Source organism: Pseudomyrmex gracilis, unplaced genomic scaffold (assembly GCF_002006095.1).
Source record: "Pseudomyrmex gracilis isolate BER0280 unplaced genomic scaffold, ASM200609v1 scaffold_285, whole genome shotgun sequence".
Lineage (NCBI taxonomy): Eukaryota > Metazoa > Arthropoda > Insecta > Hymenoptera > Formicidae > Pseudomyrmex > Pseudomyrmex gracilis.
The window spans coordinates 63783-78231 of record NW_018020869.1 but is presented as its reverse complement, the minus strand read 5'-3'; the positions used below and the strand labels follow the sequence as shown (position 1 = coordinate 78231).

Genomic DNA, 14449 nt, shown 5'->3' with positions numbered 1-14449 from the left:
TTAATGGAAATTTATTTGAAGACTGAAGCCGCTAATGGACGATAACGGAAGTTTATTTGAAGACTAGATCAATCTTTCGTGTTCAATGTGCATCGTTCGAGATTAATATCTATATTTACTAAAACTTTCTTGTTTGGCATTTGTTTTAAAAAGTGTTTTAATCGAAATATTAAATAAAAATAGAATAACAGTTTTTTGAAGCAATCAATTTATTTGATGATGTCATCGAATTAATTTTAATTGTTTATATATACTTTTGTCATTTGTGATATTGTACAAGATCTTCATTACGTCGGTTAATAATTTTTTGTTTAGAGCGGCGAATGGCTGAAGCTGAAAATACTCGAGTTGCAACCAGAACTAACGAAACTCGGCGCTTCTGTAAAAGAAGCTACGGAATTCTCGAACGCTCACGAGCAAGTGTTACTTCGGTTACAGGTGACGTATATATCTCCGATCAGAGCGTAGCAAACTCTTGCTTTTAGATTACGTCAAATTTACATTAAATACAATCAAATAAAATATAGAAATCTCCGATAAATTAAAATTTTCTCATAAGTAGAACAAGCAGAACCCGGTGGAAGAATTACTGCGGCAAGCTGATCATCTGATTGCGACCCAGCAAACCAAAGCGGAAGTGTACGCGGCAATGGCGGAATCGTTGGGCCAAGCGTGGCGCGATGTGAATCAACTTTTGGAACGTCGCAAGGAAATACTCGATCAAAACGTGTTGTTTCAACGGTACTTGCAAAACATAATTGAATAATTTCGCGCTTCGCACAAGTTGTTCGACACAATTGATTATATATTGCAGTCGTGCGGCAGAATGCAGAGAAAATATGGATGCGTTAGAGATGGCGTGTAACGACACGTTGCTGCCGATCGAGATCGAAGCGGTGAGAAATTTTCTATCAAAGATCCAGGATCTTCGCAAGGACATGCTGGAAGCGCTGATGGGCGCGCTGCGGGAAGGCAAGACACTGCTGGATCGACTGAAGGAATTGGCGAACGAAGGCACCATAGACTCGAGACCGGATAGAGTCAAGGACGATGCTAATCACGGTGTGTCATGTGTTTTTGATTGTGTGTTTGTTTGATTTTTCCCATTGATTATTTGCTCGTTAAAAAATCAGCTATTTTGTGCCCAATATAGTTCTGACACGAGAATATTACATTTTGTTAGCTATGCTGCTCGTTGAAAGATGGCTGGAAGAACTTCACGACAGAAGGCGGCTGATCGAGACGTCTTTTCGCAGCAGGAAGACACAGTTGGAGCAATGTCTCGCTCTCGCGCTGCTCGCAACCGATCTTCGTGATCTTGAAGAACTTCTTAACGACAGAATAGCCGCGTTAGCAGGTACTTGCGATCAGTTAGGGGATTCTGCATCTAATGCGGAGATGCTTCTCTTTGAATTAAAGAAGTTGCAAGCTGAAGCAAAGGTAACGTAAACATCAATTTAATTAAATCTGAAATGAGACGCAATTAAAAAAATATAAAAAATATATTTTGTTCTCTTAGGACTTCCAAGACAGAGCAATTAAAATAACCAAATCGACCGAACGATTAGTGTCATCAGGACACTTCGCTGGCGAACAAGCGACCGAACAGGCATACGCGATTCTTAGCGTTGCCGCCGATTACGTCAACGACTTAGATCAGTATAGCACGCTGTTAAACAAAGCAATGGCTTTCTTCGAATCTGCACGATCCGTGCGTATCTTTATAATTTTTTTTTTTTTTACTTACTTTTGTGAACTACTCATTCAAATATAATTTTTTATACTTCGACGCGCAGGCTCTCACGAAATTGGATCAACTGGAGATTCAATTGATGACAACGGAGCATCCTCCTTATTCCGCGCGTCTCGCGCGCTTCCACGCGCAAACTGTTGCCACGATAGAAGATGTGACTGCTAAGCCCCTGGCAGAAGGATATGCGCTGCTGGATGTCACGGGAAGAGGAGCGCCCGGCGCCGAGGTCAGATTATTAATCGATTAATTTTTATAAGTATATTTAGTATTGCGCAGTAAGTTGAACCTTGTAATATATGTCACGTTTAGGGTGTAAGGAACACCATTAAAGAACTTGAGAATCGCAAGACTAGTTTGATAGAACGGTGCACGGCTCATAAAGAAGAAAATCTGGAGATTTCGAGAATGCTTGCTACATTTTTGGACAAGCACGAAGCGTTGCGAGCTTGGCTGACTAGCGTCGTCGAGGCGTTTCTTCAAGGGCATCAAGACATGGGCAGCGATCTTGCGATGGCACGCGACTTCCGTCGAGTTCATTGCCAACTGTTGATCGATCTAGAGAATAAGAGCGAGGAAGTGGATCACCTGGAACTGGAGATCTTGCCAGTCGTAGAACGCCTGGAGGAGACGCAAAAATACGAACTGCGATCGAAAATAAAAAATCTTAAAGATGAATGGACAAAAATTAAGATCGCACTTGTTAAAAGGATCGAACTGGGCACGACTTACATACAGTTTCACGAAATTGTCGAAGAATTGACCAACGAAATGGATTTTATCACCGATGAACTAAAGAAGTGTGAGGGCGTGTTAAATGAAGCTAAGATTAATGAGTTGGAAAAAAAATGGACGTCTCTGGAACCACTCTACAAGAAACTTGACGATCATGCAAAAGCGTTCCTCGATGAAACGGACAATGTGAGTAATTTATAAACTAAGTTTGGATTAGAAAAACAATTTTACTAATTTTTATTAAACTTTTAAAAAATTGGAACAAAATGTAAAGCTTGTGTCTATATTCCTGTTTCATAGGTTGATGACCCTTATCTCGATGTATCTCGAGCTTGTCTGTGTGTTCAGACCCTTTTAGAAAAGTTCGCCAATCGGCAATTGGTCGTGACCGAGTCGTGGGAAAAATGGCAGACCACCATCGAAATTACAAGACAGAGACGAATCGAGTGCAAACGAAAAATCGAGGAAAGCGCAAAGGTACTAGACTTCAATTTATATTGTTGCTTTTTTTGTATATTGTTATCGATTTATTCTATCGCAGACATTAGCGTGGATTTCACAACTGGAAACAACGCTATATCCCGTGATAACAACACCATTCTCCAGAATAATCGATATCCTGGAGAATTTGAAGGATGTAAAGCAACGGATCCTACCTGAACTAAACAAAGCTCTTCAAGAATTGGACACTAGAAAGAAAAACATTAAAGTATTTGTCGAAAGAGGTAATTAAAAAAAAGATCGTATTTATGTTACATCATATTTAGCAAAATACATTTAAATACACAAATGATTAAATAAAATATCAGATAACGCTGAAGCAGCCGAGCAGGTATCAAATAAACTTGTGCAAACATACGAGAAGACGTATACTGTCACCAAAGATTACGAGATTCTATTGGAGTCTTTAATTTCTATCTTCAAAAATCTTGAAGAGGTAAAACAGATTTTGAAATATTTTAAACATTTGCATCTTATTAAACTTATTTGAATTGTGTAATATGTTCTTCTTTTTTTAAGGTCGAGAATAAGATTTGTCAAACAAAGCGAGAAAGTGAATGCGTGTCGAATTTCACAAGATCGATTGATGTCGACGGTGCATTGAGCGAACTCGATATATTGAAAACATTTATCACGAAATTCTTACAACAAATACGTACAAAATCTGAAGATATCATCGACAGCATTAGACGACAGGAGCCACCAGAATCAGCGACACAAGATATCGAGAAATTGAAACGCGCGATACATTCCGTGGTCGTCGAGTACGAGAGGTTTCAGACGGAAACAACGAGCTGTCTCGAGAAACACCGACGACTTTGCATCTTCCGGGAGGATCTTGAGAAAATTAATTCGGATCTACGTGAGTTAAACGATCAGTTGAAGAATGTAGACGAAAAACTTGGAAACAATTTGTCAGCATCGAAAACTGCGTTGGCCAGTTTCGAACAGTTTGAGCAAACTTTAACGGTGAGTTACAGTTAAAAAAATAATTTAGCAAGATTTTCGAAAACGTTTTTTATTGTTGATCTACCGTTTTTCGACTTTTATTAGACTTTGGAAGAAAAAATAGAGATCTTCGTAAAAGAAGCTGAAGAGACGATCGTTCCATCACCGCCTCAAGTGACGGACGAGATTTTGTCATTGCGAAACAGATTTGATCATCTGAGACAATACGTTCGAGATATCAAGAAGCGAATGAATTTAAGTATCGAATACTTTGTGCTCTTGGAAGAAGCCAAACAATGGTTTAGAGAAGGCAGCAAACTTCTGGTGATTGTTGCGCGTAAAGCAACAAGTGTCAAAGTGCCTGAAGAAACCGTCGATTTATTGCGAGAGATCGAAGCTTACTTGAAGCCAGGCGAAGAGCAACAAGAAAAAAGAATTGAGAAGCTCAAGCAATTGTCGACTATAGTTTTCGGCACAGACAGACTCCCGCAGTTTCAGGAAGTAGTGGGAGAAAATCGTCAGATGCTGGATTCGTTTGCAGTTATTTCTTCCGAATTGCGTACTCTTAGTCAAAATTTACAAACCGCCGAGGATCTTAAAGAGAAACTGCAAGCCGAGCAGCTGGAAGTTGATCAAAAGTTACAGGCGGTCAAGATAGAAATGGCCGCGGCAGAAGCTGCCAGAAAGGAGGCGGAAAATGCGAAAAAACTTGCGGAACAACTTGCGGCTGAGACGTTAGACAAGGCTGCGATAGAAGCGAGAAGATTAAAAGAAGAAGAGGCGCGAAAACTTGTCTCTCCCGTTTCGCATTCTGTTTCTGCGCAAACCGAAACTATAGTGGAAGAAACGGTTACTTCCGCCGTGACGACAAAAGAGATTCATATTCTTCAAAAGGTAAGTAAAAAAAATTGATTATTTTGACAATTAATTTTGCAATATCGTATTGTATATAATTTGTATCTATTTTTGTTTGTAGACGGAAGTTGAAAAAAGTGTTCCAGTCGTTCAGAAGGAAGTTAGTCCCCCAAGAACACTAGTATTCGAAGAAATCCAAGAAAAATCACGCACCGAAGATTTAAAAGCGGACAAACTCGTTTCGTTGGCTCCGGAGTTTACAGTTCTCTTGAACGACGCAACAGTCGAGGAGGGCAAAGAATTCAATTTCGAATGTCACTTGATCGGCCAGCCGACGCCCGAAATAGTTTGGTACAAAGACGGAATATCGATTTTAAACAATCCGGATTATCTGACGACTTATCTGAACGGCGTTTGCGTCTTAAAAATAGAAGAGACGTTCGCTGAAGATTCCGCCAAGTACACTTGTCGAGCATTCAACATTCTTGGCTCTGCCGAAACTTCCGCCATTCTGACTGTCAAAGGTAATTAAATTTCATCATTGTTTTGCGCGCTTATTTTGAGAGCGCGCGTACAATAACGATCTCACGTCTGTAAAAATTATCTTCACAGAAACCGCTGCCGAAGAACAGCCAAGCGGTCCTGTCTTCGTAAAGGAACTGCAACCTTCGACCGTAAGGGAAGGATCCGCGCATACATTGGAGTGCACCGTTGAAGGAAATCCTCTTCCTACGGTGCAATGGTATAAGAACGACGTCAATATCGATAATTCGCCGGATTACGTGATTACTTTCAATAACGGCGAAGCTATTTTGAAGTTTGATGAGGTCTTTCTCGAAGACAAAGGGTTGTACACCTGCAAAGCCACAAACCGATGGGGACAATCATCTACTACTGCTTCTCTCGATGTGGAACGTAAGTCTATTGTTCTATTTTTAACGATTTATTGAAGTTTTTATTATTTTTTTATATATTATATTGATTTCAGCCGCACAAATTTCTATGAAGAAACCATATTTCGTGGTGCCATTGTCTAACGCTATGGCCAGGGCGGGGCAAAGAGTGAAACTAGAGTGCGAAGCCGGCGGAGATCCAATTCCCGAATTAAGCTGGAGTCACGACGGAAAACAACTCGAAGAAACCAGATATCATAAAGTGAGTGATGCACAGTTGATTCGATATATTTAGCGGAATGTGTAATCTGTTTGCTGACTTGTTTAGATTCAAACGGATGGCGCTCGAACGAGTTTGACTATCACGGAGGCTTTTCCAAAGGATGCCGGATCCTACTCGGTAACTGCCAAAAATGAGGTCGGCGAGGCCACTGCATCCTGCACAGTTTCCGTTAAAGGACGTTTGGTTCACGAAACCAGTGAATCCGACTTTGTTTGCAGCGACACGGAACCGATAGTTCCAAAGTTTCAGGTGCCTCTACGCGATCTCAAGATCCAAGAAGGACGTTCGGCCAGACTGGACTGCGTGATTGTTGGCCAACCAGAACCAGAAGTAAACTTGCTTCCTCGATAAGTGGTTTGCGTGACTTATAAACATTTTTTTTTTTTTTTAATTTTTGATGAATTTGTCCAGGTGATCTGGTACCACGATGATCAACCTGTGAAAGAATCGTCCGATTTTCAACTACTCTTTCAAGGTGACAGATGTTCGCTGGTTATTCACGAAGCTTTCTTGGATGACGCCGGCATGTACAAAGTAGTCGCCATTAATTCTGGCGGCGAAGCTTCTAGTCAATGTACATTAACAGTTACACGTATGTATACTTGTAACATACTTTTAAACCAATTATTTGCTTTTAAAGCAACGAGCAGTCACGAGATTTAATATTGTATTTAATGATGTTTTTTCTTCTTCAATTGCAGCGGCGTCTCACATCTCGGATGTACAAAAAGAAGAAGAAACTCTCGTCAGTGGTTCCCCGCCAAAGTTTGTTCGGCTTCCAACGGACTTGTTGGTGGCTGAGGGTGAAGATGCGTTTTTCGAATGTGCTGTAACTGGACAACCCAAACCTGATCTGAGATGGTACTCGGATGATTGTGAAGTTACACGTAAGGAGAGGATTCTAGTAAGTATATTATACATAGAGAAACCGTATAATATTTCAATTGTTCAGCAAGTAACTGTAACATTTTGTAAATTGTGTAGATTGAAGAAAAGGAAGATGGAACAAGAATATTGAAAATTTTGTCAACCACACCGGAAGATAAGGGCAATTATGTGGCGAAAGCCATAAATGCGCATGGCGAGGCGAAAGCTTTCGCCAGATTGGTCGTGAGATCCTTGGGTGATTTTAAGAGAAACGAAGAGTTAGTTCAAATGGAAGAAAAATTGATTCAGCCAACGTTCAAAGAAGTATTTAAAGACAGAACGGTTCCTGAAGGAGCTTCAACAAAATTCGAATGCATTGTCACTGGAAAACCTTCTCCCAAGGTAAAAAAAAGATTCATATTGTTATTTTATAAAATTTGTAGATATATAGATAATTTTTGTAACTTCAGATACAAGAAATAGTTCGCTTTTTATCTCAAATATTTTTTTATTTGCAAATTAAAAAAAGTTCTAGTGTACAATATTATTGTATTTGACTTTGTAACGCGAAAATCACTTTGATTTGTGATTCCTTGAATTGTATCGCCGTGAAATTTGCGTGGGCCTCGTAAACAACATGTAGATGGGCAGTTGGCTGGCCTGTCAGAACGGGACGAGGGTAATTTCGTGCCAGACGAGTTATATTTAACCGTGAACAATATACCTCATGTGAAAAGTCGCTATTGCAGTCGTGTCGCGAAGCATAGGGTGGAACTTACGACGCGGTGCGAGGCGCCGTCGTCTTGTCACATAGATACTTCGTACCAAGTACTTAATTTTCTCATTATGAAAATGATAAATTATTGGATATATTGGTGAAACCATAAAAGCACATATAGATTTACTCACGAAGCACGTGTTCATAGTGTCTTACTTCAGTGATTAATTTGTGTGATTAATTGTTACACTACAAAGTTTATTGGCAGTATCTTCTTTTTGCAGATTCAGTGGTTGTTTAATGATCAGCCGGTTCATGGAAAAGATTTTCTAGTTTCTGTTAGTGGAGATCGACAGGTTCTGGCAATTCCTGAAGTCGGGAATGCGCATATCGGTACAATTTCTTGTGTAGCGGAAAACGCGGCTGGTCGAGCAATTTGCAGTGCTAAAGTGGAAATCAGTAAGTCGTGTGTGATTATTGGTTTCTCGTTTTTCTTTTACCTCTGACGCTACTACTGGAAGTATCGGAAAATATAACGGTGTCACAAGTTATTAATACTCGCGATGCCCAGTTGAGTGTGGCTTATTCGATTCTCAACGAAAGACAGATAAAATAATCATTCGATGCAGAAACGGGATTTGAAAGAGAACACATTGTTATCAGTTGTGCATGTTTCAAAATAATGTACTTTAAATAAATTACTTTCTATTAGACATCAATATGCATGTTTTACCACCTACTTTAATATGTTGCATTTATAGTATGACCTGAATACATAAATTTGTAAACTTGAGTGCCGTATTTTTACGCGCAGAATTTTCAAGTGTGTAATATGAGACCTGTTAGTAAGAGAACTGGAATTACGTTTCAAATGTGAAGTGAGAGGAAAGAGATTTAAAAATATGTTAAAGAACGACGAGTCATCTTTTTCGTGTTGTTTATCTCTTTTTTTTCTCCAAAATATGATACACAGAGAAACCGTGTTATTTTTATCGGCGCATACTCCGGTTCTGACTCAAAGAATATACAAGTGCATTTTTACGCGTTAATAACTCTTTCATTGAATAATTTTCAATACAAGTTATCTGGATAATTTGCAAGATTGACGATGAAAGACACAACTTGTTATTATATTTAAAAAAATATATTAATTTATTATAATTAAAACATTTTTATTTAGTTATAATTATATATAATTTAATTAAATTATATATAATATATAATATATAATTATATATTATATATAATTTAATTATAATAGTATATATAATTATTATATGCGTTTGAAAATACAATGTTTTTTTCTAAGAAGTTGCAACGCAATGTTTTTCTAGTTAATGAAGAAAAAATAAAAAAAACAATAAGTAGTTTTATAAAACAATACGTTATTATTGCTTATTGGATCTTGCACATGTTACGAGACATCATTAAAGAGTGACAACGATATAAATTGGGTCTTGAGTTATATATTGCAGCCGAGTGCTCGATTCACCCATTACTAGGTGAACGATACTATTTCTGTCGTGGATCGTAGGCAAAGTATTTCGTTACTTCGCTGTGAACATTTCGGTCGTGCGCTTAGTACACTCTAGCACTCTTTATCTCTGATATCTTAAATTTATAAAATATGTGTGTATAGTATAGTAATTAAGATAATGTGTTTTTATCTTAAGTGGAGATCTCACATGAGAGAATCGATTAAATTCTTACAACTGTATTTTTGTTATTACTTCATCACACACACAATATTTATAGATTTGAAATCAGAAAAATTATACATAAATATTAAATTATTAAAATAATATTATTAATTAAATATAAATTTTGATACGACTGATTGATTGAAGTTTTCAACACTACGGATTAAGGCAATTATGTTTCACGTTAATCATCAATTGCAATTATACTGTGTAAAGTGTATTATTAATCTCACATCAGAAGAATGAAAGAATACTTGCTTTTCGCTTAATTAAGTTGGATCAAATTTCAGGTAGTGGATTCGAGCAGCAAACTATAGACGAAATTGAAAGAGTTCTTGAGATAGTTCCGCAATCACCTGCAGAGATCATGCATCCTGCAAGCAGCAGCGAGAAACACTTCTCAAGCGAGAAGACGTATCACGAAGGCGGTAGCGAAAGTCAAGTGCTGACTAAGATGTCGTCGTCCGTTACACATTCTTCGACAACGTCTATGAAGAAAGAATTCATATCATCCACTATGACATCATCGCAATCCGGACAAGAACCCAGCAGCGTTTGCACAAAAACAACTGTGCAAAGTTCGGAGCAATCTACTTCGGAAAACGGAGCACCACCTGTCGTACAAGTAAATATGCTAAGTACATCTGTATTATAAACGACTTCTGTCGCCGGTAAAAGTGATAATTACCGTTTGTTGTATTGCAATGCGAAATACTCATAAACCTCGAGCAGCCTTTTCTAATCAAAAGCGATCTATCTTTCAGTCTCACAAGATCCAGGAGTTCGAGAAGATCATACAGGAACAACCAAAAGAGATGCGGCAAGAAAAAACTGTCATCGTGTCTGAAGAGACGGACAGCGCGAAGCGAGATGTTAAGACAAGTCAAGTTCAAAAACCGTCCAGAAAATCGACAGCACCTAGATTCGTCTCACCAATTACAGGGATGATCGTCGATCAAGGATCAGATGTAGTTCTCGAGGGTATCATCGATGGTGAGTTCACATATTTTATTTTTTCATTTTTATTATGTAAATGTCTCTTTTATTTTATTCTTAAAAATTTCAATTTTCTTCGATAATTAATATTTCTTCTGTTGTTGATTTTGTCTTTAGGTTTTCCGCAGCCGACCGTCACATGGTCGAAGAACGGTCAAGAGTTGACGTCCAAAGATAATATAAAAATTAGTTATGCTCACAATCACGTGAAATTGGAGCTGAAGAATGCCAGTGTAAAGGATGCTGGACGTTATACTTGCATGGTAAACAATGATGTTGGAAGTGCCAGTAGTACTGCTGATCTTGTTGTTAAAAGTAAGTAATTGTGTTATAAATGTTTATACAATATGGAAAACTTTATATAAAATGTACGCATAACATTTCAGAGACAATATTTCCTCCCGTTTTTGGCAAACGTCTCAAAGCTCAAGTGGTTAAAAAAGGAGATCGTGTTATTATGGAAGTGGAAATTACCGGTATCCCGGATCCGACCGTTAGTTGGTACAAAAACGACGTGCCGATCAGTGAACGACCACCAGAATTGAGGATTATTCATCAAGGAAATTGTTACACACTGATCATAGATAAAGGTATCTTTTTTATACAAAAATGTTTTATTTGTTCTTTTTTGTTTTTAACTTTACAAAGTACATGAAATATATTTGAATTTTTATTACAGCCAAGGAAGAAGATGCTGGAAAATACATGGTGCGAGCGACAAATGCTGGTGGAGAGGCGCAAAGTATAGCTGACGTTGCGGTTTTCGATCCAAAGCCCGAAACAATGATCGAGGAACACAGGACTGTCATCTACGATGATGTCCAAGGCAAAAGTGTCGTCCAGGTAAGTTGTTACGTTTTTTGAAACCTGAAAACAATTTTTTTTTTAAACATATAACAAATTATAAAATAAAGTTTAATACATTTCTTCAAAGATAATATTTAGAATGCCTTATTTGGGTTTCTGTAAAATTATATATCTCTCTTGCGCTCTTAGTCCGAGGGAAAAAAAGAAGAGATATCTACATCAGGCATTTTGATGAGCGAAACACCAATCGCAACGTTTCTGCCGAGCGCATTTAAGCCAGTAACGACACTGATGTCGACCACGTTTGACACAGTGAAAAAAATCGAGCAACCGGAGATTACGGCTACTAAGTCGGAAAAGATTTCGTCGATAATCGAATCCCACGAAAGCGAGACGAAGTCAGAACAGAAGTTTCATATGAAATTGGAACACAAAACTCCGTCCATCGTGGAAATGAAATCTCCGATCGAACAAACAATCGCGGTAAAGGAACTCGACCGTGACAAGAAAGACATCATGGAGTCGTTTACGAAGATAAAAGAAGAAACGATCGAGAACGAAAATATAGAGACTTCGAGAATTGCCAAAAAAGACGCGCTGAGCTTCTTTGAGTCTATGACAAAGGAGACCGAGATAATACCGAAGAAACCAAAAGAAATGATTAAGTTGACAGAGGACGGACAAGCTCAAGAAGCTAAAGTGGGCAAACTGGCGCAAAGTTATGAGCGAGTGTCGACTCAAGAAGTGAAGAAACCAGAATCGAGACCGCTGGAGTTTCAAACAACAAAAAAAACTATGCAAGATATCTTTACTAAGTTCGAGCAAGGATCGTCGCCTCGCGGAGTGGAGAATAAACTGTTCGAGTTTCCGTATGAAAGTCCTAAAGTGGAAACAAAAAAAACTATTGTGGAGGAGATGATAACTTCCGGTTCGTCCATTTCGGAACTGCAAATTCAGACAGAGAGTTCTGAAACGTTAATGAAAAGTTTCAATCTGGTGCCGGAACCACCTCCCGAAATATGTTACATGCCGAAACCGGAAGAGTTGAGAAAAAAGCGACCCGACATATCTGTTAAGGCAAAGCAGCTTCAAGAATCTTTTGAAAAAACAATATCACCCATCGACGCCCCGATCGGCGGTGTAAAGATCTTTCCCACGTCTCTCTCGAAGACGCCGGAGTCTGCTCCCGTGCGTCCTGTCAAAATCACGGAACCGACTCTTGTGTGTACAATACCACCGCCGTTCGAACTCGAAAAGAAAGAAATGTTAGAAGAGATATGTGTGAAAAAAGATGCGCACGAAAAAAAGGAAAGTAAATATTTTAAAGAAGAAAAAACGGAGCCATTTCGATATACGTCGATGTCAACGTCTATCGTAAGAAGTGCTTCTCCCACCAGACCGTGGTCGTCGTCATCGGACGTAGAAACCAAATCACATGTGTCCACGGATCTGTCAGAATATAGATGTCATTCGGCCGCTTCTAGTCACCAGGAGATTCTGCGATCGTCGTCACCTAGACCGTCTGCCGATGGGCTGGCAATGGAAAAATCCTGGGCAAAAAAGTGCGCGGACTCGAACAGAAAATCGTGGCCGCCTCCAAGCGATTCCGCCCAGAAATGGAATGTTCCCGTCGACGAGTACAAGAGCTCCACGAAAGAGTTCAAGCAGAAGGTCGAAGAAACGCCGCAAGGTGTAAAAAAGATCAGCACGGAGTCGTCCGCCAGTGTGGAAAAACGTTCGTGGTCCAGCAAAGAAGAGTTCACGGAGAAGATAGTGGAAAAGACACCGCCGGCGAGACTCGGTCCGATAATCTACAACGCCGAAACGATCAAAGTCGATCACACCGTGAACACGATGCAGGAAAAGTCACTTTACGAGAAGTACATGAGCGAGTGCAACGTAGAGAAAGCAGAGACAATGCAGAAGTTTGAAGAATTTGGTTCAAAACAATGGACGGATGGGAAAGAGCTGAAAGCACCTAGTTTGGTGAAGAAAGTCGAACCACTCGCGAAACCACTTGTGACGCCTTCTCTTGTACAGACCGAAATAGACTCGATCATCCTCAAGCCAGGATCGCCTCCAGAAATTGGATACGTTCCACCACCCATAAAGGAGACAACTATGATCGAACAAAAAGAAATAGACTCGATCGTTCTCAAGCCAGGATCGCCTCCAGAAATTGGATACGTTCCGCCACCCATAAAAGAGAAAACTGTGATTGAACGCACGGAAATGGATTCGATCGTTATCAAGCCGGAATCATCTCCGAAAATTGCATATATTCCACCTCCTATAAAAGAGAAAACTGTGATCGAACATGTTGCAAAAGTAGAAAAGAAGATAGAATCACCCGTGCGTATTACACCACCACCTGTACTTCCGCCAAAAGACATGCGCATCACACCTCCGCCTGTCCCAGCCAAGAAACCCGCGAAAGTCTCGACGCCAATGCCATCGAAGTTCGTCAAAAGTTCATTCGGTCATGAGAGTGACTACGAATCCGATTTTGAGGGTCGTCTAAAAGCGAAGTGGAGACCCTATGAAAGCGACAATGAAGAGCCGCACTATCGGAGAGTCAAGGCACCTGTTCTGAAACAACCAACGAGACCGAGATCCACCGAGCCCGAGCCACTGCCGCCGTCCCAATTCGAGACTCCTACGCCATTCACAGGACTGTCCAAATCTTTAGTTACCACGGAATCTACCGAAAAGATAATAAAAAAGACGGCAGTCAAACGACACGAGAAAGAATTTAAACAACAGCAGCAACAAGAGCAAACTTCAATTCCTCTGAAACCAGGTTCACCGCCGATTTATGTGCAGCCGGCCACGAAGAGTTCCGCGCCAAGATCTCCTTCCGCCAAGAAACCGGAATCTCCGAAGTTTAAAACAAAAGTTTTCCAACAGGAAAGTGGTTACATGGCAGATACCGATGAGCCCTTTCAGCAGAAAATTTCATCCACAACGATGCAAAAATCTTATGGAAAACGCGACGGTTCTTCGACATTTCACACGGAGAGCCGTACCACGTGCACTGAAAGCAAGACAAAAATCTTCGAAACTCGCAGTTACGAAAGCGATCAGTTTCGTAAAGAAGAATCTTTCGTCTCGCCATCTATTTCTAGCGTGCAAACCAGTCCCAAAGTCGCTCAACAGCAACGCAGCTCGTTCGAGAAAAGTTACGCCTCGTCAACTAGCAGCGGTCTGCACAAATTCGATTCCGTGAAGGTTCGAGATGCGTGTTCGTGTGTGCATTTCGAATGTCGTTTTATATTTCTGTGTGCCTGTCCAAGAAATTAAAAAGCTATCAATCACAAATAATAATAAAATGCAAAACGTTTTGGATAATAAATTGTAGATGTAGATTTTAACACGTATGCGTTAACGATTGGAATG

At 39.7% G+C, this 14449-nt stretch overlaps 1 protein-coding gene across 2 annotated transcripts in view; it reads left to right on the top strand.

The window, feature by feature from the left end:
* The window catches only part of LOC109859760 (titin-like), a 69668-nt gene that overhangs the window by 5774 nt on the left and 49445 nt on the right, over positions 1-14449 (top strand). For both annotated transcript variants that reach the window (XM_020438302.1, XM_020438304.1), the window contains exons 6-31: positions 316-438; positions 563-741; positions 815-1062; positions 1184-1440; positions 1520-1711; positions 1797-1979; positions 2063-2671; positions 2786-2962; positions 3027-3210; positions 3295-3422; positions 3506-3955; positions 4040-4828; positions 4911-5313; positions 5402-5704; positions 5778-5944; positions 6011-6295; positions 6377-6557; positions 6667-6869; positions 6950-7234; positions 7835-8009; positions 9541-9875; positions 10015-10243; positions 10364-10561; positions 10633-10836; positions 10926-11089; positions 11243-14281. In XM_020438302.1, the coding sequence (XP_020293891.1) occupies positions 316-438; positions 563-741; positions 815-1062; positions 1184-1440; positions 1520-1711; positions 1797-1979; positions 2063-2671; positions 2786-2962; positions 3027-3210; positions 3295-3422; positions 3506-3955; positions 4040-4828; positions 4911-5313; positions 5402-5704; positions 5778-5944; positions 6011-6295; positions 6377-6557; positions 6667-6869; positions 6950-7234; positions 7835-8009; positions 9541-9875; positions 10015-10243; positions 10364-10561; positions 10633-10836; positions 10926-11089; positions 11243-14281 (9690 nt within the window). The remainder of the gene's footprint in view (positions 1-315; positions 439-562; positions 742-814; positions 1063-1183; positions 1441-1519; positions 1712-1796; positions 1980-2062; positions 2672-2785; positions 2963-3026; positions 3211-3294; positions 3423-3505; positions 3956-4039; positions 4829-4910; positions 5314-5401; positions 5705-5777; positions 5945-6010; positions 6296-6376; positions 6558-6666; positions 6870-6949; positions 7235-7834; positions 8010-9540; positions 9876-10014; positions 10244-10363; positions 10562-10632; positions 10837-10925; positions 11090-11242; positions 14282-14449) is intronic.